The sequence below is a fragment of the Onychomys torridus genome, chromosome 22 (genome assembly GCF_903995425.1).
Source record: "Onychomys torridus chromosome 22, mOncTor1.1, whole genome shotgun sequence".
Lineage (NCBI taxonomy): Eukaryota > Metazoa > Chordata > Mammalia > Rodentia > Cricetidae > Onychomys > Onychomys torridus.
This window is the reverse complement of record NC_050464.1, coordinates 35,402,565-35,426,521: the sequence shown is the minus strand read 5'-3', so window position 1 is coordinate 35,426,521 and position 23,957 is coordinate 35,402,565. Positions and strand designations below refer to the sequence as shown.

Below are 23,957 nucleotides of genomic sequence, written 5' to 3'. Positions count from 1 at the left end.
TCTGAGTCCAATGCCTTTTATTTTTATTTGCCGATGAACAGACAGGATTAAAACAGTAGCAACTTCAGTGACTTTTGCTCACAATGCTGAGAAGCAAGGCTTAGCAGGGGTCCTCTCCATGGCCACGCCTCAGCACAGCAGCCCTGGTCTTTAGTAACAGGACATCAAGACCTGACCAATACGGACTCTCGGGGCTTAGCTGACATGGAAGCCTTGGGCTGTCTCAGTTGGGGGACAGAGCTCCCAAAACACATCTCAGAAGATGCCACCGTGCCTGGTTCTGTACCTAGCCCTTGTCAAACCACAGACGGACAACACTAGCCCACAGACCCGGCCTCGGCAGAGTGTCTTACTTTTCAGAGTTGCGCTTCTTAAACTAACAATACAGTGGCTCCATCAGAACACCAAACACCCCCCGGATGGAGCCTAAATTGGAACAAACACAAACCAGGATGCGACTAGTAGAATCATACGGATGGGTAGCGGGAAATCACCCTAAACTTCTACCCTAGCTCAGCTCAGGACTCCCTGCGAGGGGGCAGGAAGGGAGGAAGGAAGGAGGAGAAACGGCATGCTTTGTACAACTGGACAATACTGTGGGGGGTCCCCAGGACTGCCGGCTCCCTACTTCCCGGACAGCTGCTCATACAGCTTAGGCACGTAGTCATCCCACTCGGCCTGGTAACACGTGCCCGCCACTGGGGCTCCCAGGTGGTACTTCTTGCGGAAGGCCGCCACCTTGAACTTGCCACGGTGGTCTCCTGACCTGTTGCTGAGGATGGGTTCATCGCAGTTCAGCGGCTTGTCCTGCTCGTAAACCAGCCAGACATAGCGGTGAAGGCCTGCAGGGAGAGGCAAGCACCACCCAGACTGTGAGTATGGGGTGGGGATGAGCCCCAGTTGGGAAGACTGTTGTCTAACATGTACGAAAATCCCCAGCTTGGTTTTCTAGACAGCACAACGTCCAGTGTGTAGTGATGCACACCAGTATCCCCAGCACTCGGATGAGGAGTTAAGGTCATTCTGCAAAAGTTCAAAGCCAGTCTGAGCTACATGAAACTATGTCAAAATCATGTTTTTGGTTTTTTTTGTTTTTTTCCAGAGCTGAGGACTGAACCCAGGGCCTTGTGCTTGCTAGGCAAACGCTCTACCACTGAGCTAAATCCCCAACCCAAAATCATATGGTTTTAACCACTTTTTTTTTTTTTTTTTTTTTGGTTTTTCAAGACAGGGTTTCTCTGTGTAGCTTTGCGCCTTTCCTAGAACTCACTTTGTAGCCCAGGCTGGCCTCGAACTCACAGAGATCCACCTGCCTCTGCCTCCCGAGTGCTGAGATTATAGGCATGTGCCACTACCGCCCAGCTTAACCACTTATTTATTTATTTATTTTTAAAGATTTATTGGGTTGGGGATTTAGCTCAGTGGTGGAGTGCTTGCCTAGCAAGCGCAAGGCCCTGAGTTCAATCCTCAGCTCAAAAAAAAAAAATTATTTATTAATTATGTATACAGCATGTATTATTGATTGGAGGCCAGAAGAGGGCACCAGATCTAACTACAGATGGTTGTGAGTCAGGACCTCTGGAAGAGCAGTCAGTGCTCTTAACCTCTGAGCCATCTCTCCAGCCCTTAACCACTTTTTTAAAAGCCTTCTTCTTCTTCCTCTTTTTTTTTTTTTTAACATGTTCAGGGATGGTAAAGACAGAAGCGGTGATCATCCATCAGTGCTGGACAAGGAAGCCACAGTATGCCACCCATCATAAAAGTATCAATGACCTCCAGGATTTCACAGACTCACAAAAGCCTCATACAAGCTGATCAGGGTGCATAACGTCCATTTTGGAGAACTCCAGATCAACCCTTAGACCTGGGATGTCCACCCAAGAGCGATGGAACCCCCTGCCGAGAAGGGCCAGGAAGGCACACAGTGGCTCTCTTCCCAACACCCACATCCTGGCCACAGGCCAAGTGCCCAGCAGGAGGAAGGCTGAACCGTGAGGCACAGGAACAGGGGATACCAATTAGTGATACGAACTAGAACCAGGATGACTGCTCACCAGGTTAACACACCCCACACACTCTGCCCACTGGAAATGTGGGGGCCAAAGTGACCCACGGAGGCAGGTGGCAGAAAACGCTGAGCTCTAAGGGAGCCACAGGAACAAGGCCACTTGTGAAACCTTCGAGGCGACAGGAAGAGCCTCCATCTTCCTGGGGTGTCCAGATGTGTGTGCCTCAAATCCTCTGTCTGAAACCTTCTGACCCATCAGTTATTACACAGGCTAACCCTGCAGGGCACCTGAGAGCTGCTGGGGTTTCTAGTCTTGGAAGCAGAGCACAGCTCCTCCTCGAGAGAACCACTTTACTCCCCAGGGCCGCCCGTCTATAATTAAATCACCTCCTTCCGTAGGTGCCCTGGAGAACCTCAGAGTCCCCAGAAATTTGTTTTTTGATTCTCCTGTAATGAACATGCGAGAGGCCTTTAGGCCACCTGGAAGCTGCCCAGCCTTCGGCAAGGGGAGCCATGAGCAACGGTCCTTGTCCTTATCGGGTTCTTATTGTTATTCCAGTCAGTCCTCCGGGTGGAACAATGCACAGAAGGTCGCATTCTGCCATGCATCACCCATACCGCCGTGGCCGTGTTCCAGCGAATGGGAACACCGTGCAACAGGCAACAGGCAGTAACTATGTCCCCCACCAGCTCCACGGGTACGTGTGCAACTTGGGGAACTTCAAAGTCGGAGCTGACTCTCTCACTGACTCACACTGTCCACGTAAACACAAAACACAGCGTGAGTTCAATGTGGGTCACTACAGTCTTCCAAATCTTTTCAAGGTACCCAACCACATTTTGGGGAGAAAAGGGGTTATAAAGGATATAAAAGGCAGTCTTTGGACATTGGTATGAAAATGGTGATCACTACCTGTTTATAAGATTAGAAACTCCCAAGATCACAGGAAGCAGATTAGTCAGGGACCAGAGGGGCTCAACTTCATTTGCCCCACATACAGGCCCCAGAAACCCACTCCAAGCTCCCTACAGCACTGCCTGCTCTCTGTGCCCCTACTTATTCAAAGCACTTGACAGCCCAGGGACAAGACCTTGCCTAAAGCATCTGAGGGCCCCAGCTGTAATTTTTCAAGACCACCAAAATCATACACTGATACAGCTTTCTAGGAGTCCAAGAAGTGGTTCTACAGAGGACCTGCCCAGTCAGAACCCCCACAATCCTTCAAGCTGAGGACTGCGCTGGAAAGGACTCACCTGGACGGGTGAGCAAGCAGGCTTCTGTCTCCCTGAGGAGACACACCCCACCCCTGAAGCAACCTTTACTGACTGACCTGTGCCACTCGGAGGCCCAGAGCCCACGTAATCGGAGAGGACCTTGCCACTGCTGATGTCATTGCCTTTCATGTTGACCACCAGAAAATGGTGCCACTCCCTGGAGAGAGGGGAGGAGAGAGAGAGAACGAACAAGTGACTGTGAGCACCAGATGACAGGTATGTGACAAGCACCTACTCCATGCTGGGCTGCAATGGCAGATGATAGAGCAGGAAAGCCCATACAAATGAGAGGGTTGTATGAACCCCGTTTTCGGGGCTGAGGATGTGGCTCAGGTGGCCTTCCACCCCAGCACTACAAACCAGGCTGTAATCCCAGGAGGTCTATGGGTTCCTGTCTAGCTAGGAACTTCCACCAGACAGGTCGTATCTGGATGACTGACTGCCTCTCACCATCTTTTCCCCAACTTGCCTGAATTTGGGGTCCTTCCTGCTGGGAGCATCAGGGTCTGTGAGGACCAGGGTATAGAGTTTCCCTGGGTCAAGGCCATCCCAAGAAATGCTGCTGGGTCTATTCTTAACCTGTAGGAGCGAACCAGTTTGAGGTTAAAAATTCAGAAATGCTCTCAAATTCAACACCTTGCAGCCTTATATTCCTAAAAGGTAATACATGAGGATTATTTTTTTTACTGACATTTTAACTAAGGATACAAAAATAGTTTACTGTATCTTCATCCACGTATTCTACTATAGTCTACAACAGCAGATTAATGGAAGTTCCTGAGTATGACCTCTATTAAAACCCTGAATCTTGGGGCTGGAGAGCAAGCTCCTCCATTAAGAACTCTTCCAAAGAACAGACATTCCCAGCACCCGTGGGGGAGGGGAGGCATGTGGGGTGTGGGGCAGTTCTTAACTGCCTGCAACTCCAGCTCCAGGGGATCTGATGCCTCTTCTGACCTCCACAGCTCCCTGCTCTTGCTCACATACACCCACACATTGACATATCAATAACAATAAAACAAATCTTAAAAAGAAGAAACCAGATGGGGCGCATGCTTTTAATTCCCAGCACTTGGGAGGCAGAAGCAGTTGGATCTCTGAGTGCAAGGGCAGCTTGGTCATATAGTGAGGTCCGTTCCAGGCCAGTCAGCACTACACAGTTGAGATCCTACATCTCACACACACACACACACACACACACACACACACACACACACCAGCCTTAGCAACATTATTCCCTCCCACGTTATTAACAGAAAGTGGTAAGACAGTTGTCCAACCGTAACACCAAGTCGTCCTCCACAATCTTATTGGGGTCCTGAGCTACCATGCCTTTGAATATAGTGGCCAGCTGATACGTAATCTGCCTTTACTGAACAAGTTCAAGAGCTCAGAAAATGAGAACGCCCAAGGACACGTACAAACTCTGGGACAATGGAGACCGGCCAGGCCTCCCGCTGGAAACTTCCAAGTCACCATCCCAAACCTTGTGCTCTAAATACACAAGCTGAAGGGTGAGACCTAGTTTCTCTGAGCTTGGAGCCGCTCTTGGGGTTCAGCATCCCGCCCCCGCCCCCACCAGCAACATAGGTAATGGGAAGGCGCTGGCCCTGCAGCCCTGCGAAGTGCAGGCCGCTCGCTGGGGGTGGCTGCAAGTTCTGGACAGTGAAAAAGGGTTACATAAGATGCCCCCGGCTGTCGGGTGAGACTCCTGTCCCGCAGTTGGGGCTGCAAAAACTGAGCCCGGAGGCCCTGGGTGCGAGGCCTGCTCCGTCCCGCAGCTCCCGGGCCTCGCCCGCCCGCAGGCCGGCGCGGTACCTGGGTGGGCGTCAGCACTTTGCCCAGCTCGTCCACCTCCACCCCGGCGTAGGCCACCCGCAGGGCGTGCTGGGGACGCTCATCCACCTCCTGCAGGCTCAGCGGCCCGGACCACTGGCTGATATCGGCAGGCATGGCGACAGCGACGGCGACGACGGCCAGGACACACGCGCTGAGTCCCGAGTGCCGCGAACCCATGGCGCTTGCGCAATTAGCCGCCGCCTCTCCGCCAATCTCAAGGCAGGTCACGCCCCTCGCCCTCTGATTGGCTGATCCGGAGCGGGGCGGTCCAAGAGCCCGGGTGATTACGAACCTTCCTGCGCCGGCGCCTGCCGGGCTCTGCATTCGAAGCTACTATGGTTTAGGTTGTTTTTCTCGCTTCTCCTCCTCTGTATTTGGAGGACTCTTTGCCCCATTTCGCAATTCCCAAGGATAAGGCCTTGCTCTTTCCCTTGCATTTCTTAAAACGAGCGTGATTTCTTCCCTGGATTATCTTTTTTTGTTGTTTTAAACGATTTTTAAATGCCACCAACGTTCAACCCCCGGGGAATCAGTGGATTTGTTGGGCTGATCTGCAGAATGTGGGTGACCCCAAAGCAGCCGGACTGAAAGTTCTGCGCCCAACACAGATGATGGCCTCACCACCGCCCCATAAATGCCCACACTGGGACCTCTTTTCAATAAACCTTCCAGCCTGTATGCCTGCAAGTTAGGGCAGAATTGCTTACACCTGGTTGGGAGGAGTGGCTGGATCTTGGTTGAGGCTTCAAAGATAACCCCCGCCTCCTAGGAGAGCCTGTCCACCGTCTACAAGCAAGCCCCTTCTTGACCGTGGCTTGCCAAATAGCCACAGCTGAGCTCGTGGAGATGGCGGCTGCTTTTATCAGACCGGAACAAGTTCTCCTGCGGACAGTGTGTGACTTTACAAGACAAAATGGAATTTAGGTTACCAATCAGATAGCCTCAGAATGTGGATATTTCCTGTGTGGCTCCCAGGTCATCCCAGAAGCCCTGAAAGGGAGAAATGGAACTGAGAAGGGTGAGCAAAGCTGGGCAGCTTTGCAGTTAGGCAGAGCAGCCTCCAAAGGCTAGAAGCGGTCGGAAAATGGATGGACCTCCAGAAGGAAGCAGATGTGAGGAGAATTTGAAGCCCATCTTCCAGGAGTTTTTATAGTGTGTATCTAATAGACTGTAGGGGGCACTCTGTCCTACATGGATGATATGACCACTGATTTTTTTTTCCCTATTTGTTTATTAATTGTGTGTGTGTGCGAGGGTAGGAGTGGAGTATTGGACATTCTTGCCACAGGTCTGAGTATAGAGGTCAGAGGAAAATTGTGGGAGTCCTCTCCTACTCTACCATGAGGTGTCAGGAATAGAGCTCCGTTCAGGATTGACTGATGGCAAGTACCTTTACCACTAAGCCACCACACATGCACACACACCATTGATATTTTGAACAGAGAAGTTATGATGACCCACAGGAGACCTTCTGATATAAGATCCTGTTAACAGTGCCTCCTGCAGTGGGTGGGAGGATCTGTGGGCTCATAAGGCTCTCCAATCTCTGAACACATATGAAAGATTAAAAAAATAATTAATTAAAAAAGAAACCCGAGCTGGGCGGTGGTGGCGCACGCCTTTAATCCCAGCACTCGGGAGGCAGAGGCAGGCGGATCTCTATGAGTTCAAGGCCAGCCTGGTCTACAGAAATAGTCCAGGACAGGCTCCAAAGCTACAGAGAAACCCTGGGGGGGGGGGAGAAGAAAGAAGAAAGAAACCCATGCAATATATACTACTCACATGAAAATGCACACATGTGTCTACATGCTTTTTCTCACAGTTACATTTCTCTCATGCTTTGGCAAAGTGCCTCACAAATGCTAAGTGAAGAGGAAAGGGTTCGTTCTGGGTCACAGTTTGAGGGCACAGGCCATCATGGGGCAGGGACGATGGCATGGCAACAAGAGGCATCCAGTCACATTGCACCTGTAGTCTGGAAGCAGAGAGTGATAAATGCTGTTATTCAGCTCGCTTTCTCCTTTTTATGTAGTCCAGGACCCCAATCCATGGGATGGTGCCAGCTACAGTTAGTGTGGGTCTTTCTGCCTCAGTTTACCCGGTCTAGAAGTTCCTTCACAAACATGCCCAGAGGTTTGTCTCATACATCATTCTAAATCCCATCACCTTGACAAGATCATCCACCACACCCTCCTTGAGCACTCTACGTTGAACACTTGTGGCAGTTTGAATGTAACTGGCCCCCATAATCTCACAAGAAGTGGCGCTATTAGGAGGTGTGGCTTTGTTGGAGTGGGTGTGGCCTCGTTGGAGGAAGTTTGTCACTGTGGGGTTGGGCTTTGAGGTTTCCTATGCTCAGGATACCACTCAGGGTCTCAGTTGACTTCCTGGTGCTTCCAATCAAGATATAGCCAGCACATCTGCCTGCACACCTCTGTGCTCCCGTCATGATGGTAACAGACTGAACCTCTGAAATTGTAATCAAGCCACCCCAATGAAATGTTTTCCTTTATAAGAGTTGCCGACATCATGGTGTCTCTTCACATAATACAAACCCTAACTAAGACAACTTTCTAATATGTAAATTGCCATAGTTCAGATAAGAGTTCCCCAAAGACCCATGAGTTAAAGGTTGAGTCCCCAGCCTGTGTAGTAGGGCCTGGTGGGCAGTCTTAGGCAATGGGTAAGAGTGTCCTTGAAGCACACTGTGGACCCTGTTCTCTTGTGTGCTCCTTCTGACCGTTAGGGGGGTGATTGCATTCCACCATGTGCTCGAGGCTGCATGAACTACTCACCACTGGCCCAAGAGCAATGAAGCCAGTTGATAATAGGTAGAAACCTACAAGACTCTGAGCATGGCAGACCTTTCCTCTTTGATTTCCCCAGGTATTTGTTACAGTGTTGGGAATCTGACTAAAACTAAAATACTTTGCAAAACTGTGTATTTTAGCTGGGCATGGTGACAGTCTTTTAATCCCAGCACTTGGGAAGCAGAGGCAGGCAGATCCCTGTGAGTTCTTGAGGCCAGCCTGGTCTACATATCAAGTTCCAGGCTAGCCAGGTACAGTGATTTGAAAGAAAATGGCCCCCACAGGGAGAGGCACTATTAGGAGGTGTGGCCTTGTTGGAGGAAGTGTGTCACTGTGGAGGCGGGCTTTGAGGTCTCATATGCTCAAGCCATGTCTAGGAAGACAGACCACTTCCTGTTGCTGCAGGTCAAGATATAGGACTCTCAGTTTCTTCTCCTGCACCATGTCTGCCTGCACACTGCCATGTCTCACCATTGACTGTCTCGAAAAACCAAAAAAAAAAAAAAATTCCTTGAAAAGAGTCAGGAAATACATATTTCTTTTTGAGACAAGATCTCATGTAGCCCAGGCTGGACTTAAACTGGTTACATAGCTGTCTTAGTCAGGGTTTCTATTGCTGTGAAGAGACCATGACCATGGCAACTCTTCTAAAGGAAAAACACGTAACTGAGGTGGCTTACAGTTCAGAGGCTGACTCCATTATCATCATGATGGGAGCCTGGTGGTGTGCAGGCAGACATGGTGCTAGAGAAGGAGCTGAGGGTTCCTCAGACAACAGGAAGTGGTCTGAAACGCTGGGCGTGGCTTGAGCATGTATGAGACTTGAAAGCCCACCCTCACAGAGACACTTCTTCCAACAAAGCCACACCACCTAATAGTGCCCCTCCCTATGAGCTTATGGGGGCCAATTACATTCATACCACCACAATCGCCTAGGCTGCCCTTGAACTCTTGATTCTTCTCCTCTCTAGCTGGTTGTTCAGATACCAGGCAGGTCAGCTCCGCCCTGAGCTCAGTCCTCACCCTCAGTTGACACCTTAGAGCAATGGTTCTCAGCTTTTCTGATGCTGCGACCCTTTAATACAGGTCCTCAAGTGGTGGTGACTCCAACTATTAAGATGTTTTCATTGCTAATGGGTCAGCAGAGGACCCAGTGTTGCTGAGCTACAGTTACCGAGACGTGACAAATCTGTGTTGTCTTAAGACTCGAAGTTGGCGGAGATTTCCATTCACAGCTGTAGATGAGCAAGGAGACCACTACCACTTGCAACCTGCTGACATCCAGGCCAGTACACAGAGACCACAACGGGAAGGTCTCTATGTCTCAATATCCCCCACTCATGGGGACAAGGTCTCACTGTGTAGCCTGTGTAGCCTTGGCTGGCCTGTAGCTCGCTGTGTCGACCAGGCTGGCCTTGAACTCACAGAGCTCCCATGGGCTTCCATCTCTCAAGCACATGGATTAAAGGTGTGTGCCACCGTTCCTGGCCTCTTTGGGTCTTTTAAGTTTGTTGGTTTGTTTTGTTTGTTTGTTAATGTGTGTGGGAGCAGGTGGTGAGGGGTCAGAGGACAACCCGTAGGACTTGGTTTTGTTCTTTTACCATGTGAGTCCCGGGAATCAAACACTGGCTATCAGGTCTTTCTCCACTGAGCCATCCTCCTGGTCCCAGTTTTGGATTCTTTTGAGAAGTACAGTCTTACTGCTATCTAGCCAAGGCTTACCTGGAACTCACAATCCCCCTGCCTCAGCCTCCAGATTGCTGGGGTTATAGATACAGAGCCACTCTTAAAATACTGACCATGGCTGGCTATTTACCTACCCTTACAGCTTCATGGAGTATGAACAGTGCCCACACCATTGTAGACATCCCTTCTCAATTGAAAGGGCAAAAAATTTACGCCATATCCATTAGCCCCTTGACCAGGTGCATGGTTAATAAAAATTGTGTACAATATCTGTCACTTAATTAAAATAGACTCCATCTCTGCATATCAAAACCTTATGAGTTGGCCGGAACATTCTGTGTCCTCCAGAAATGAAGCATCTGGAATTAGGAAAGCACAGCAACCTTGGATATACTATGAGCTCCCAAACTGGTTTGAACTGGTGAGGGAACACTGTAATTACAGTCCGTCCAGAAGTTCAAGGTGAGTAAACAGAGACATTGGGAAACCCATGAGAGCGCCGAGTCAGTTCCTCAGAGCGGAGCGGTGGCAAAGTCCTCAGTGGACACGGGTGGTTATGCTGGGAGAGACGTTTGCTCTGGTTAGCGTGAGCTGCAGTCCGATGAGTGCATTCGTGATTATGAGGTGCTGTAGAGTCTAGGGGTCCTCAGCCTTCCTGACGCTGTGACCCTTTAACAGAGTTCCTCACCGTGTGGTGACCCCCAACCATTAAGTGATTCTCGTTGCTACTTCATAGCTGTAATTTTGCTACTGTTGTGAATCATAATGTGAATATCTGACATGCCGGCTGTCTGATGTGAGACCCCTGTGAAAGGGTTGGTTGCACCCGCAGGTTGAGAACCACTGCTTTAGACGCAAATAATAGACTTGGGGGTGTCATTTCCATGTTTCATGGTGGAGGAGGGGTGTGGCAGAGAGATGGAGGATTTCCTCTTCGTCCTCTTCCGAGGGCCTGGAGAGATCACTAGGCAGTTAAGAGTGCACACTGCTTTTCTAGAGGACAGCACCCACATGAGGTGGCTACAGTCACCGGTAACTCCAGCATCAGAGTGCCTGACATCTTGCTCTGTTCCGGACTTCCTGGGCACTTGCACTCACAGAGACACAGGCAGATTAGAAGTAAACTCTGTGGTTCTCTCGAGTCAATGAAGCATGCCTCAGTGCAGTCAGGAGCTCTCACGCAGAACAACAGGCACATCATTTGATGGACAGTTTTAGGTCTAATGTAACGGCAAACTCTCCAACTCCTTAAATCATTTATCCGTTCCCTTCACTGCATCCCCTCTCCATTCAAAGGGAAGTAAGAGACCTCACAGAGCCACAAGATGGTGGTGGTGGTGCATGCCTTTATTCTCAGCACTCGGGAGGCAGAGGTAGGCCTGTATCTGTGAGTTCAAGGCCAGCTTGGTCTACAGAGTGAGTTCCAGGACAGCCAGAGCTATGTAGGGAAACAGTGTCTCAAATAAAAGGAAGAAAGAGAGAGAGAGATGAGAGAGAGAGAGAGAGAAGGAGAGAGAGAGAGAGAGAGAGAGAGAGAGAGAGAGAGAGAGAGAAGGATGAGGAAGAGAAGAGAGGAAAAGAAAAGAAAAGGAGAAACTCAGACATTAAAGTCTCCAGTCTAGCGCTGGGGGTAGCTCAAAGGCACAACAAGACTTGACCAGATCTGTGATGTGGCCTGGATTCTGTCTCTGGCACTGCACTTAACTAAGTCATTTCAAATCCTAGTAGCTATATGTCAAAGGCAAAAAAGAAACAGGTACCATTAGTTTCAATAATACATCTATTTAAACCAATATTCCAATTATCATTTTCTCCCATATAATTAATTTTCAAGCTGAAGTGATAAAGAGAAAACTGAGTTTTAATTATTTATTATATATTTGTGTGTTTGGATTTTTTTTCCTTTTTTTTTAATTTGGGGTGGGGTTGGGTCAGTTTGAGACAGGGTCTCACTATATAGTTCTGGCTGGCTTGGAATTCACACAGATCCACCTGCCTCTGCCTCCAGGATGCTGAGGTTAAAAGGTGTGTGTCCCCACTCCTGACCTTCTTGTGTGTGTGTGTGTGTGTGTGTGTGTGTGTGTGTGAGAGAGAGAGAGAGAGAGAGAGAGAGAGAGAGAGAGAAAGAGACGATGTCCTCAAGCACATCTACACCACGGTGCTTGTGTAGAAGTCAGAGGACGACTTTTAGGACTAAATTGTCTCACACCAGGTGGGTTTCCAGGATCAGACTCAGGAGTCAGACTCAGGAGCCACTGTCTACCAGGTCGGCTACATCAGCAGCTGTTTTGGTAGTTGTTTTGAGATGGCTTCTCTTTATCCCTGGTTGGCCTTGAACTTGGTAACTAGCCAAGATGACCCTGACCTTCAGACCCTCCTACCCGCACCCCCCCAAAGTGCATAGTCATAGTCTATCAAAGTGATAGGTACCCATTACACTCCGATTACATAGTGCTGGGGTCAGAGGTCCCCATTACACCCGACTTCAATGGAGGTCAGGATGTGGTACCCACTAAAAGCAAGCACTCTGACTGCTGAGCTACGTCCCCAGGCTTTTAAGTCTTCTCTGAAACATGTGGTACTTCCTGGGATGTGCAGAAAGGGTCGGCTTGCACATAGTTGCTGGGGTGAAATCTTTTTAGGAGGCAACTTGGAACGATCTGTGGAAACTCCCCACATGCTTGCTTGTACCCAGTAACATCTCATCTGAGAATCTGCCTGTGCCACATTGTGAAATATACATGTCCCATTTTCTGGCATATAATTCCTGAGACCATTGGGCATTCAGAGTGACAAGTGTCTCTTTTTTTTTTTCAGTTGACTGGCTGGGTAATTTAGGGTGGAAGCGAGAAGGTAGGACTTTCACCCTAGGCTCTCTTCAAGAGGAAAGAGGTGGAAGGCGATCAATTGTGTATACAGGGATGCTTTTTTAAAAAGTAAAATAGCCGGGAGGTGGTGGCGCACACCTATAATCTCAGCACTCGGGAGGCAGAGGCAGGTGGATCTCTGTGAGTTTGAGACCAGCCTGGTCTACAGAGCTAGTCCAGGACAGGCTCCAAAACTTCAGAGAAACCCTGTCTCAAAAACCAAAATAATAATAATAATAATAATAATAATAATAATAATAATAATAATAATAAAGTAAAATAAAAATTAAAAAAGTAACCAGCAGAGGCATAGCTCAGAGGGACGGAGACAAACTGACCTTGGGCGGCACCTAGGGAGGACAAGGGAGTGTCGCACTGGTTTCCACAAGCCTTGCCTCATGGGTCTCTGCTTCTAAGGGTGATTGTTCCCTCCAAGATATTCTTTATGATAAAGAAGTCATTCCAGGAGAGGTCTGTGCCACACTGTAGTGAATGAACTAAGCCAGAAGAGGAGGGGGTTTTAGGAACGTCAGAAGCACTAGGGAGACAGTCTCCATTCTGTCTGAAGTCGGAGGCTGGGGGACCTCCACCTGCAGGGAATGTCAGAATTGCATTGAGTTGGAGTCAGGCGGCTGCTGCAGGAATGACAGATTGGGGGTGGGGGTGGGGACCACTGCACATTCAGCCACAGATGTGATTGTGTTGTGAGGATCTAGGAGAGACTAAGTTGGGTCTTTTTTCCCTCTCCACACCTGGAGTCTTCCACGAAACTCCAAAAGCTGTGCTGTTCATCTGCCACTGGGGAGGAAAACAAAAAAACAAAAAAACCCCAAGAAGAAAGAAGAATTTAAATGCCCACTGGGTGAGCAGTGAACTAGATGACAGTAAAACTCCACTATGACAAAGCATGCAACCTGCACAAAGCACCAGCTGGGCCATGCATGAAGAAAAGCCCCAACTGTGTTAAGTGGGAAAAAAAAAAAAAAACAATCGGCAGAGTCACAGCAATGAACATGGCAGGGTGGGACCACCAAGAGGGCTTGGGGGGGGGGGAGACACACATACAGCTAGGCCTGACAGCCTGGTTCCATCCCCAGGACCTACATGGAAGAAGAAACCTGGCTCTTGCAAGCTGCCCTCTGACCTCCACACTCACGCGGGACCACAGTTAGTTTTCAAAAGAGCAAGTTGTGCCAGGGCGGTGGTGGCACACACCTTTGATCCCAGCATTCAGGAGGCAGAGGCAAGTGGACCTCTGTGAGGCCAGCCTGGGCTACAGAGCAAGATCCAGGACAGCTGGGACTATACAGAGAAACCCTGTCTCAAAAAAACCAAATAACTAACTAAAGAAAGAAAGAAAATACAAAAACTGTTTTTCTTCAGTATTTCAGTAGCAATGAAAAAAAAAAAAAAGAGACTAAACAGAATTTCTTGTCCTTTGGAAAGAATCAATTAAAATGTGAGTGGGTATTCTAAGAAGGTAGTAGTTGGGGGACAAACAAATCACGTTTTGGGGGTGAATGTCTCTGTTTTCCACAGCTAACACTGCACAGAAGTTACTGTTTATAGTGTTTACAGACAGGGAGCAAGGAGGGAAGTGTCCTTGGATTATCCAGAGGAATTACAGCTTTGAATCCCCAGCTCTGAACAATGGATCAGGGTCTGTGCAATGATACATTTTTATACAATCAGGGCCTGGACTGTGGGTGCATCTTGGCTTTTCCCATGAGCTGTGACCTTGAATGAGATGTTTAGTAACTCTGGGCCTGTCTTCGCTCTTCTTGACCGCAGTGGCTATTGGCTGAACCGAAATCTCTAAAATTCTTTTAAGTTTCAAGCAGCTTGTTATAATTACTGTTATCTAGATGGCCTTGGCTGAGGGATCCAGCATCCACTCAGGGCTGAGAGCGCCACCTGGTGCCCAAGTTTGTAAGTGTCAGTCTTTCTTGTTTTAGAATCTCTGTTTCCCTCCTCCCGTTCTCTGATGGCTGGTCTTGCTTGTCAACTTCACTAAACTCAAACCTGAGAAGAGAGACTTTCAGCTGAGGAATTGCCTCCATCTTATGGCATGTGGGCATATCTATGGGGCATTTTCTGATTGCTAATTGATGTAGGAGGGCTCAGCCCACTGTTGGGGGTGCCATCCCTAGGCAGTGGGCCTAGGCAAAGCCGCTAAGCAGCGTTTCCTGGCTTCTACCACAGGGTCCTGCCTTGATTTCTCTCAGTGATGGACTCCAAAGTGTGAAATGGAAGAAATCCTTTCTCCCCAGTTTGTCTTTGGTTATAATGTTTGTCAGATCAAACAAAGAAAACTAGAACTCCTTCTTTCTTTTCTTTTTTTAAATTTTTTTCTTTTTATTTGTTTATTTTTATTATATATGCAGTGTTCTGCCTGCATGTGTCCCTGCAGGCCAGAAGAGGGCGCCAGATCTCATTACAGGTGGTTGGGAACCATCATGTGGTTGCTGGGAATTGAACTCAGGACCTCTGGAAGAGCAGTCAGTGCTCTTAACCTCTGAGCTATCTCTCCAGCCCACTTTCTTTTCTTTTTATTGAAACTGTTTGAGTAGCTTGTGTTGGCCTCAAATTCCTGATCCTCCTGCCTCAGCCTCCCAAGCGTTGGAGAAGTGTGTGGATCATGTCCAGCAGGAACAACACGTTTATAATTCCAGTTTAGCCCTACAAGGACTGGTTTTTGTTATTTTGTTGTTTGCTGTGTGTTTTTTAAGCGTCTCAAAATCTATGTTGTAAGTGTATCTTTTGTTGTTTTTTAAGGGCTTATTTATAAGTGTGTGCCAGAAGCGGGTGTGGCCTGATCCTCTGGGGCCGGAGTTATAGGTGGTTAAGTGCTGCCTGACTTGAGTGCTGGGAACCAATCTTGGGTCCTCTGAAGGAGCCCGGGTTAGAGCGCTAAACCACTGAGCCCTTCCTACCCCAGGTATTTTAATGTAGTGGTGAGTGAACCCACAGTCTTGAAAATGCTACTAAGTTGCAACCCCAGCCCTTTTAAAATTGTTAATTTGGTTTTGTTGTTTCTTTCGTTCTTTTTAGTTTTCTTTTTTCTTTTTTCAAGACAGGGTTTCTCTGTGCATTCCAGCTGTCCTGGAACTCGCTCTGTAGATCAGGCTGGCCTCAAACTTTAACGGTTCACCCGCCTCTGCCTTCCGAGTGCTGGGATTAAAGGCCTGTGACACCACACTGGCCTTTTACGTTGTTATTTTGAAACAGGGCCTTGCAGCGTAGCGCAGGCTGGCCTCAAACTTGGAATCCTCCTGCTTCAGCCTCCTCCTGCCTTGGTCTCCGGAGAATCTGGAGTGGCAGGGATGCACCACCACGCCAGCCCTGATAGTTTTGACAACGATGTACGTGTGCACGTTGTCCTGTAACTAGGGGACACAGCTTTCTTCACAAAACCTTCCCACGCTGGGAGCTAACAACTAGTTCCTGAAGCCAGACATAGCAACGGACAGCTACACTCTCAGGTAGTACTCGGGAATCTGAGGCACAAAGGTGATTTGAGCCCATGAGTTTGAGGCCAACTTGGTCAACATAGTAAAACCCTTGGTCAAATAAAAACAAAACAAAAACAGGGTTGGAGAGATGGCTCAGCCATTAAGTACTGGCTCCCAGCATTCTCAACTGCCTGTAACTCCAGCTCAAGGGAATCAGACCATACCTCTGGCCTCTGTAGGAACTTGTATTCAAACTTTGAGATTATTAAGGGACACACACACACACACACACACACACAATTAATTAACTAATTAAAAAATTAATGCCGGGCGGTGGTGGCACACACCTGTAATCCCAGCATTTGGGAGGCAGAGGCAGGCAGATCTCTGAGTTCAAGGCCAGCCTGGGCTGCACAGAGAAACCCTATCTCGGAAAATTTTTTTTTAAATAAATAAAAAAAGCAAGAACAAAAATCCATTACTTGATAAGGAAATATCAGAACCCAGGGAGTTCATTTTATAAACTTGGATGTGAGGCTCCGATGGTTTGGGGGTTTATTTCTTCTCTCTGGGCCTCCATTTCTTTATCTGTAGAATGGGGATATGAACCCCACGTAGAGTGTGTTAAAAGTTGGGAAGGCTGGTGCCGTGGTGCCCACTGAGAGCAAACTCTGCCTTCTTGTGCTGTCTGTTTCTCTACTGCTATAGCGGAATACCTGATGATTGGTCAGTTAGAATGTTCTGAAGGTTGACAAGTCCAGAGGCTTCTACACTCTGTCACACCTTGGAAAGCTGGAGGGAAGTGACTCTGTGTGTGTGTGTGTGTGTGTGTGTGTGTGTGTGTGTATATACACGAGAGCAAAAGGGAAAAGGTGGGACGGATGGGGTGTAGGATCAGTCACCCTTAGGGGGCTGCCTGGCTGGAACCGGATGTGGAAGTGCAGTGATTTCAGCAGGGAATGGGTAGAGGCGTGGGGGAGCAGAGAGTGGGGGGGGGCAGAAGTTCCAGGTCACTTCCTACTACATAGCCAGTTCAAGCCAGCTTGGGCCACAGGCCTGCCAGGGAGAGGGAGGAAGGGATGGCGGGGGGAGGCAAAGTGTACACACAAGAATAGACTCCCTGTATAGCCATCTACCCTCCAGCTAAGGACCTGTGCCTAGAGCACGATTTATCTACTCTAGTGACCTTGCCTCTCCCATTAAAACAACACCAGGAAGTAAGGTTTCAAGATACAAACTTTGGGGAATACACCCCAACTATAGCGTGTGCTATGAGGGATGTGGGCATGTGAAGGCCAAGGTAAACATCAGGAGTCTTCCTCCTGAGCAGGGTCTCTTACTCGAACTCAGAGCTTGCTGTATCCAGGTGGTCTAGCTACCCGGCTTGCTTCTGGGGTTCCTTATCTAAGACAAAATAAAAAATAAATCTTCACAAAAAAGAATGAGCTGCCAGGCAGGGGTGACACACGCCTTTGATCCCAGTACTCGGGAGGTAGAGGCAGGTGGATCTCTGAGTTCGAGGCCAGCCTGTTCTACATACAGAGCAAATTCCAGGACAGCCAGGGCTGGCTACACAGAGCAACCCTGATTTGAAAAGCAAAAATAAAAAGAATGAGCACCTCACTTTTTTTTTTTTTTGCTTGTTTGGTCCTGGATTTGTTTTTAAATTTCTTTAGGTGTGTTTTTGTTTTGTTTTGTCTTTATTTGTGTTTGTTTTTGAGACAGACACATACTACTAGGTGTAAGAAAAATGAAGCAGACTTGATCTCACTCACTATGCTGGTCTGCTCTCCTGGAGCAGCGAGGGGCCCACCCTTTCAGAGGGGTGAATGTCGTCCAGCCTTGGAGGGGCTGGGGGACATGTAAACATACATAGGTAGTTACCAGGGAGTTACAGTTGTTATTTTTGTGGTTTGGCTTGGAGCAGGATGGGTTGTTTACCATACAGGGCATATTGTTTCTGCAGCTGGAGCTGAATGATCAGGCTGGGGCTAAGCCACTGTTTATGGGTAGGGACCATTGCCCAGGACAACCTGACTCAACCCCTCATGACCTAAGGCTATTACCCAGCAGGTCCCAACTCTGGAAGGGTAAAAAGAAAAAGGGAGAAGGGCCAGAGCTTCAGGGGAGAGGGCTTCTTCCAGCTGGAGGGGGCATGTTGAGGTGGGATAAGGGCTGGTAGTTTTGGGTCATGAAGAACTCAGGGATCCTTGGGCATTGAAGCTTGTCATTTTTTGTTGGAGGAACATGGTATGACTACTAAAAAGGCAGGGACCAAAGATAAAGTTAGAAAATTTATAACGGTTTGGCAGGCCAAGGGGGTGTTCCACAGTTCCCAAGTAGTCCAATGTCCGTCCAGAAAGTATTGTCTATTTTTTTGTTTTGTTTGGGATTCTTGCTAATTGTTTGGTGGTTTCCAGGACTAGGCCAGATTGGTTTGCATAAAAACAGCATTCTTCCTCCAGGAAGACATAGATGCCTCCCTGTTGGCAGTCATTAAGTCTAGTCCTGTGAGGTTTGGGAGGACCACCGCAGCCAAGGAATCCTTTTGATCTTAGGGTAACTATGCTTTCTTGTACCACCAAGGTCGGGTCTTCCGGAAGGTGGTTGAATCGACTGTTCCTGTTGGAGTCTGTTGCCTGGGAGGCTATTGTAGGGTGAGATCCATTGGGAGGGCTGACATGGAGTCTTTTGTGTGGGTGTAAGGGGAAGTTCAGTAATTAAAACATTGAGAAGACAGGGTAAAATGTGAATATGAGAATGGCAAGGAGGAGGTGAACACTACAAGCAGGAGCCAGAGTGGGGGAAACCAGAAGCTTACACATAGAAGGAGGCTTGTGGTTGAATTTTTGTCTGGTCTCCGTGTCTTTGGGTCTTGTCTTAAACCAGTTAGGATTTGCTGATGTGGAAGCAGCATCACTGGAGGAGGAGGGCACAGACCCCATCCTTAGTGGTACTCAGATCTAGTCACGAAGTACTGCAGCAGCCAGAGAATGGAGTCGGTCCTGAAAGATGTTAAGCTGGTCTGAAATTTCTCTAAGGTGTTTTGAGAGCTGGTGAGACAGGTTAATTGATGGGGGAAAAAAAAGGCCTGGTAAAGGCCTAGAACTCGCTCTGTAGAGAAGGCTGGCCTCAAATTCACAGAGATCCACCTGGCTCTGCCTCCCAAGTGCTGGGATTAAAGGCATGCGCCACCACTGCCCGGCCTTTTTCCTTTTCTTACTTCTATATATCTTACTTTCACTTACTCCATGGCTGGCTGGGTGGCTGGCCCCTTGTGTCCTCCTCTCCCTCTCTCTCTCCTTCCCTTCTTCCCTTCTTCTTCTTCTCTCTCTCTCTCTCTCTCTCCTCAGATTTCTCCTTCTATATCTTCTCTCTGCCTGCCAGCCCCACCTATCCTTTCTCCTACCTCGCTATTGACCATTCAGCTCTTTATGAGACCATCAGGTGTTTTAGACAGGCACAGTCACACAGCTTCACAGAGGTAAACAAATGCAACATAAACAAACATAACACACCTTAAAATAATATTCTACAACAGTTTAGGGTGCAGATTTCTCCTCGAACTGACAAAAGGGTTGATATAGAAAGGGCAGGAGTTAAGGATGCCTCAGAGGAGGGTCCATCCATGGGGACACAATAAAACTTAACAGATGGCAAGAATCCAGAACAAAAGTCAGGAGTTAGTAACTGCAAACCTGTGAGAAACATTAACAGATAGAGCTAACGTGAGTTTTGCTTAGTAAGATTAAATACAATTGTACAACTCCAGAGTTCTGGAGCAGGATAAGGTGACTTTAATTACCAGTTTGTGACATCAGACTCCTCCTACATAAGGAACAAACACCTGGAAGCTTTGTAAAAGAAGTCAGCAAAAGTCAGCATCTCATTGACAATTTAAAAGACACATAAAATCCTATAGTCATTTTTTTAAAGATTTATTTATTCATTATGTATACAGAAGAGGGCACCAAATCTCATTACAGATGGTTGTGAGCCACCATGTGGTTGTTGAGAATTGAACTCAGGACCTCTGGAAGAGCAGTCAGTGCTCTTAACCTCTGAGGTATCTCTCTAGCCCGAGTCTTTTTTTTTTTTTTTTTTATAGAATTGTCTAGCAAAGTTTTCAAAGACACCATTTGGATATCCTGAATAACTTTCCAATGCTTTGAGATTGGTGATGATATCTGGCAGCCTCCTTTAATCAGGGAATGTTGGCGGTTAGGGTGTGGACCCTGGAATTAGGTCTTGCTAAGAGGAAGAATTGAAAGCCAGGGTAAAAGGCATGGACAACTGAACCAGCATGCAGGTCCCATTCCCATCGGATGGTAGCTTTAGATACAAGGTTCTCTTGTTCATGGCATCTTCATATGTCAGTTCGGGAGACACTGAGGACAGGGTAATTTCTATTTGCCTCTGTACTGTTTGAAACATTTAGGATGTGGATGCAGACTCTGAGATCCTTCAGCGAGCAAGAGAATACACACACACACACACACACACACACACACACACACACACACCTGCCATGTGAGACATGACAAGTAATTTATCTTCCTTGTGGTTTAGGAGGTAGTTCTTTTTGGTTTGGCCCACACAGCTGGAAACAGGAGCAGCAGACCTCTGATAGGTCTCACTTCCCCATGCATCCTTGTCCTGTAATGAAGCTAGCATGCAATTTTTCTCTGGTGGGACTGTGTCCCATCCAAGGGAAAAGGTCCTACTTGGATCTGGGGACATCCTGCCATGCAAGTATATTTATTGTAAGTTTAGCCAACTCTACTCAAATATTTAATTTTTTATAACCAGTTTCTCTAATATACCTGATTTTGAATATTATTATTATTATTATTATTATTATTATTATTATTTTGGTTTTTCGAGACAGGGTTTCTCTGTGAGGTTTTGGTGCTTTTCCTGGATCTCGCTCTGTAGACTAGGCTGGCCTCGAACTCACAGAGATCTGTCTGCCTCTGCCTCCTGAGTGCTAGGATTAAAGGCGTGCGCAACTACTACCCAGCTGAATATTATTTTACATTAAGCAAGTTTACTTTAAACTTGTTTTGAGGTATTTGCTTCAGGCTTACTTTGACAGTAACAACATATACAGAAGACTATATAAGGCTTGTCTAAGCTTGTCCCTGTAAACGAATTATATTTGTACTTAACATAACTACAAACATAATTTGGAGCACATTAAATAATTTTATCATTTATAAGGTGAGTGATATTAACTTTTATGTCTTAATTATTTTTAAGAGTTTACAGTAAGTTAGTAACTCTTGGAAGAGTAGGATTTTATAATTTTATTCCTGTTAAAGATTTTGAGCCTTAAAAGTTATAATTTTGAGCTAGGCAATGGTGGTGCATGTCTTTTCCCCAACACTTGGGAGGCAGAGCCAGGAGGATCTCTGTGAGTTTGAGGCTAGCCTGGGCTACAGAGTGAGTTCCAGGAGAGTCAGGGCTCTACAGAGAAACCCTGTCTCGGAAAAACAAACAACAGCATCGATAGATAGATAGATAGATAGATAGATAGATAGATAGATAGATAGATAGATAATAGATGATAGATAGATAGATAGATAGATAATAGATGATAGATAGATAGACAGACAGATAGATAAGATATATAATAGATGATAGATAGATAGATAGATAGATAGATAGATGATAGATAGGTAAAGACATAAAAGTAATAAACTAATGATTTGTTGTAAGAAATTGGTTTGTTTGTTTGTGTTGTTTTGTTTTTCGAGACAGGGTTTCTCTGTGTAACCCTGTCCAGGTCTAGAGCTCACTCTGTAGACCAGGCTGGCCTTGAACTAATAGAGATCCACCTGCCTCTGCCTCCCAAGTGCTGGGTTTAAAGACATGCATCATCATCACCCAGCTAAATTTTTCTAAGGGGACATATTAGGTAATATCTAGGGCATTTACTCAATATATAGAACAGTTTTCTTGTATTGGTAGGGCTCATCTCCATTTTTAAATGTTAGCCTGTACACTCAGAAAACCTTGAGGTTTCACGTGAGGGCCTAACAGCGTGCAAGCAGCTGGGAGGTGTGACTGAATACTCAAGTGAGGGTCCAGTGACCTTCCCGTCTCCCCGTTTCTGGAGGGGACATTTAACAAGCCCAGCTGTAATTATTTTAAGGAGGCGTAGTTGGAATTCAGAAGATGGCAAGAATTCAGTTTAGAAGACATTGTACAATACCACCTTAATAGAAGGAGCTTGAATCCCAATCACACACACAGGTTGACACAAGAAATTAATAATTGTCTTCATACACACTGTAAAACCATTAGGCCCTGTAAGTTTCTAGGTAAACCTTACAGAAACGTAAGACAGACTTTATAGTTTTGTTGTTAGGATTCTGAGCAGCTTGGGGTCCTGTGTCTTACATCATCATCAGGCGCTGGCCACTGTGTGGTCATGCAATCCCCACCTTTAAAAGCCAGACACGGACCTCCATGCTCTCTCTCTCTCTGCGATCTCTTTGTTTCCTCTCTGCTCTGTTCCCTCCCGCCATCTTACTTTCTCTCGAAGGCCTGGTTTCTTTCTAATAAAGCTCTTTCTAACTCTGGTAGTCATGGCCGTGGCTTGTGACTTTTCTGCTGGTAACCAGCGCCACCCACCAGCACTGTTTATCATTTGTAGCTTATAGAGGGGTTTTTTTTTTTTTAATCAGAATCATTATTAAATTTGTGTTTATATCATCTAACAGTTTAGCTGAGGGAGTCTTGTTAAAACTATGATGTTGCAGTCTGGGCAGTGGTGATGCAAGCCTTTAATCCCAGCACTCAGGAGGCAGAGGCAGGTGGATCCCTGAGTTCGAGGCCAGCCTGGTCTACAGAGTGAGATCCAGGACAGCTAAATCTGTGTGGGGGGAGGGGTGAGTAGGGAGGGAAGAATTTTTAGAGGCCATTTAAACGATTTGGTTTAAATTTGAAACGACAGGCAGGACTAGTGGAGAGTCTTATCGTGATGCCTGAGGCTCCCCCGGGGGGGGGGGGGGGGATGAAAAACAAAAACAAACAAACATCCCCCCCCACACACACACACAAATTAAATTAAACAAACAAACAAAAAAACCAGGCCCAGGGTCCTAAGAATCGCAAAGTCTGTTACACCTGGGAGGTTCCCAGAACCCATGAAACTGCCTGATCTGGAGAAGGAGTGAGAAGCTCCCGGGACTTCTGGGTTCTGGTCTGGGCGCCTGAGGGAGGGTTACCTTGTCCTGCAGAATTTGGGGTGTAATAGCAGTAACCAAACTTTGGAAGGCCTCTCAGCCTGGAGTTCAGAGAGTCTGGGAGGAAAAAGAGGTCAGAGGAAGGGACAGAGGAAGATGAGTAGGGAGGACTCAGAAGAGAGAAAAGGATTATGGTCAAACCAAGCTGGGTTTACACAGAGCATCAACAGAGCCCCAGGAACCGATGTTCCATCCATGAGATTTGCTTGCACTTTTGGAGCCAGAGGCCAGGGGTCGCAGGTCAGACTGGTGGCTGTTTAGCCTATATAGTGAGCTTAGAGGGCGCCCATGTCCTCAGAGGAAGGACCCTAGGGAAGGGGAAATGGAGAAGTGGGGCTGTCTGCCCAGGGGACCCTAAAAGGATCTCAGGTTTCTGCACCAGATGTAAGAAAAATGAGGCCGAGGGGCTGGTATCCTGGAGTGCAACAGACTGAGAAGGCATTACTGGGCCAACTAGGGGCCTCAGCCTTTGCCAGGGATGAAGGTTGAATACATTTAGTGGGACCGGGGGCACATGTTACATATACATGGGTAGCCACCAGGAAGTTCATCTTTTTTTTTCTGTGGTTTGACTGGCAGCAGGGTGTGTCATTCTCCATACAAGGAACCCTTGATGGTTAGGGGTTATTGATAGGAAATCACAACATGTCCACATGGTTGGGCTTTCCCGGTGGACCGCCTAGTTATTTCCGGTTCAAAATAGCCATTTCCAGGTCAGAACATCTCATGTAATCTACGCGCATACGTGGAGTAGCCACATGAGGTCCTGC

At 47.4% G+C, this 23,957-nt stretch overlaps 1 protein-coding gene across 1 annotated transcript; it reads right to left on the bottom strand.

The window, feature by feature from the left end:
* Window positions 1–5,322, bottom strand: Pebp1 (phosphatidylethanolamine binding protein 1). Its single transcript, XM_036172599.1, has 4 exons — window positions 5,102–5,322; window positions 3,753–3,862; window positions 3,340–3,440; window positions 1–842 (listed from the first exon to the last, which is right to left on the bottom strand). Exons 1-4 carry the CDS (start codon window positions 5,297–5,299, stop codon window positions 625–627), a joined length of 627 nt encoding a protein of 208 aa, XP_036028492.1. The 5' UTR covers window positions 5,300–5,322; the 3' UTR covers window positions 1–624.
* Between the last annotated feature and the right edge of the window lie 18,635 nt (window positions 5,323–23,957).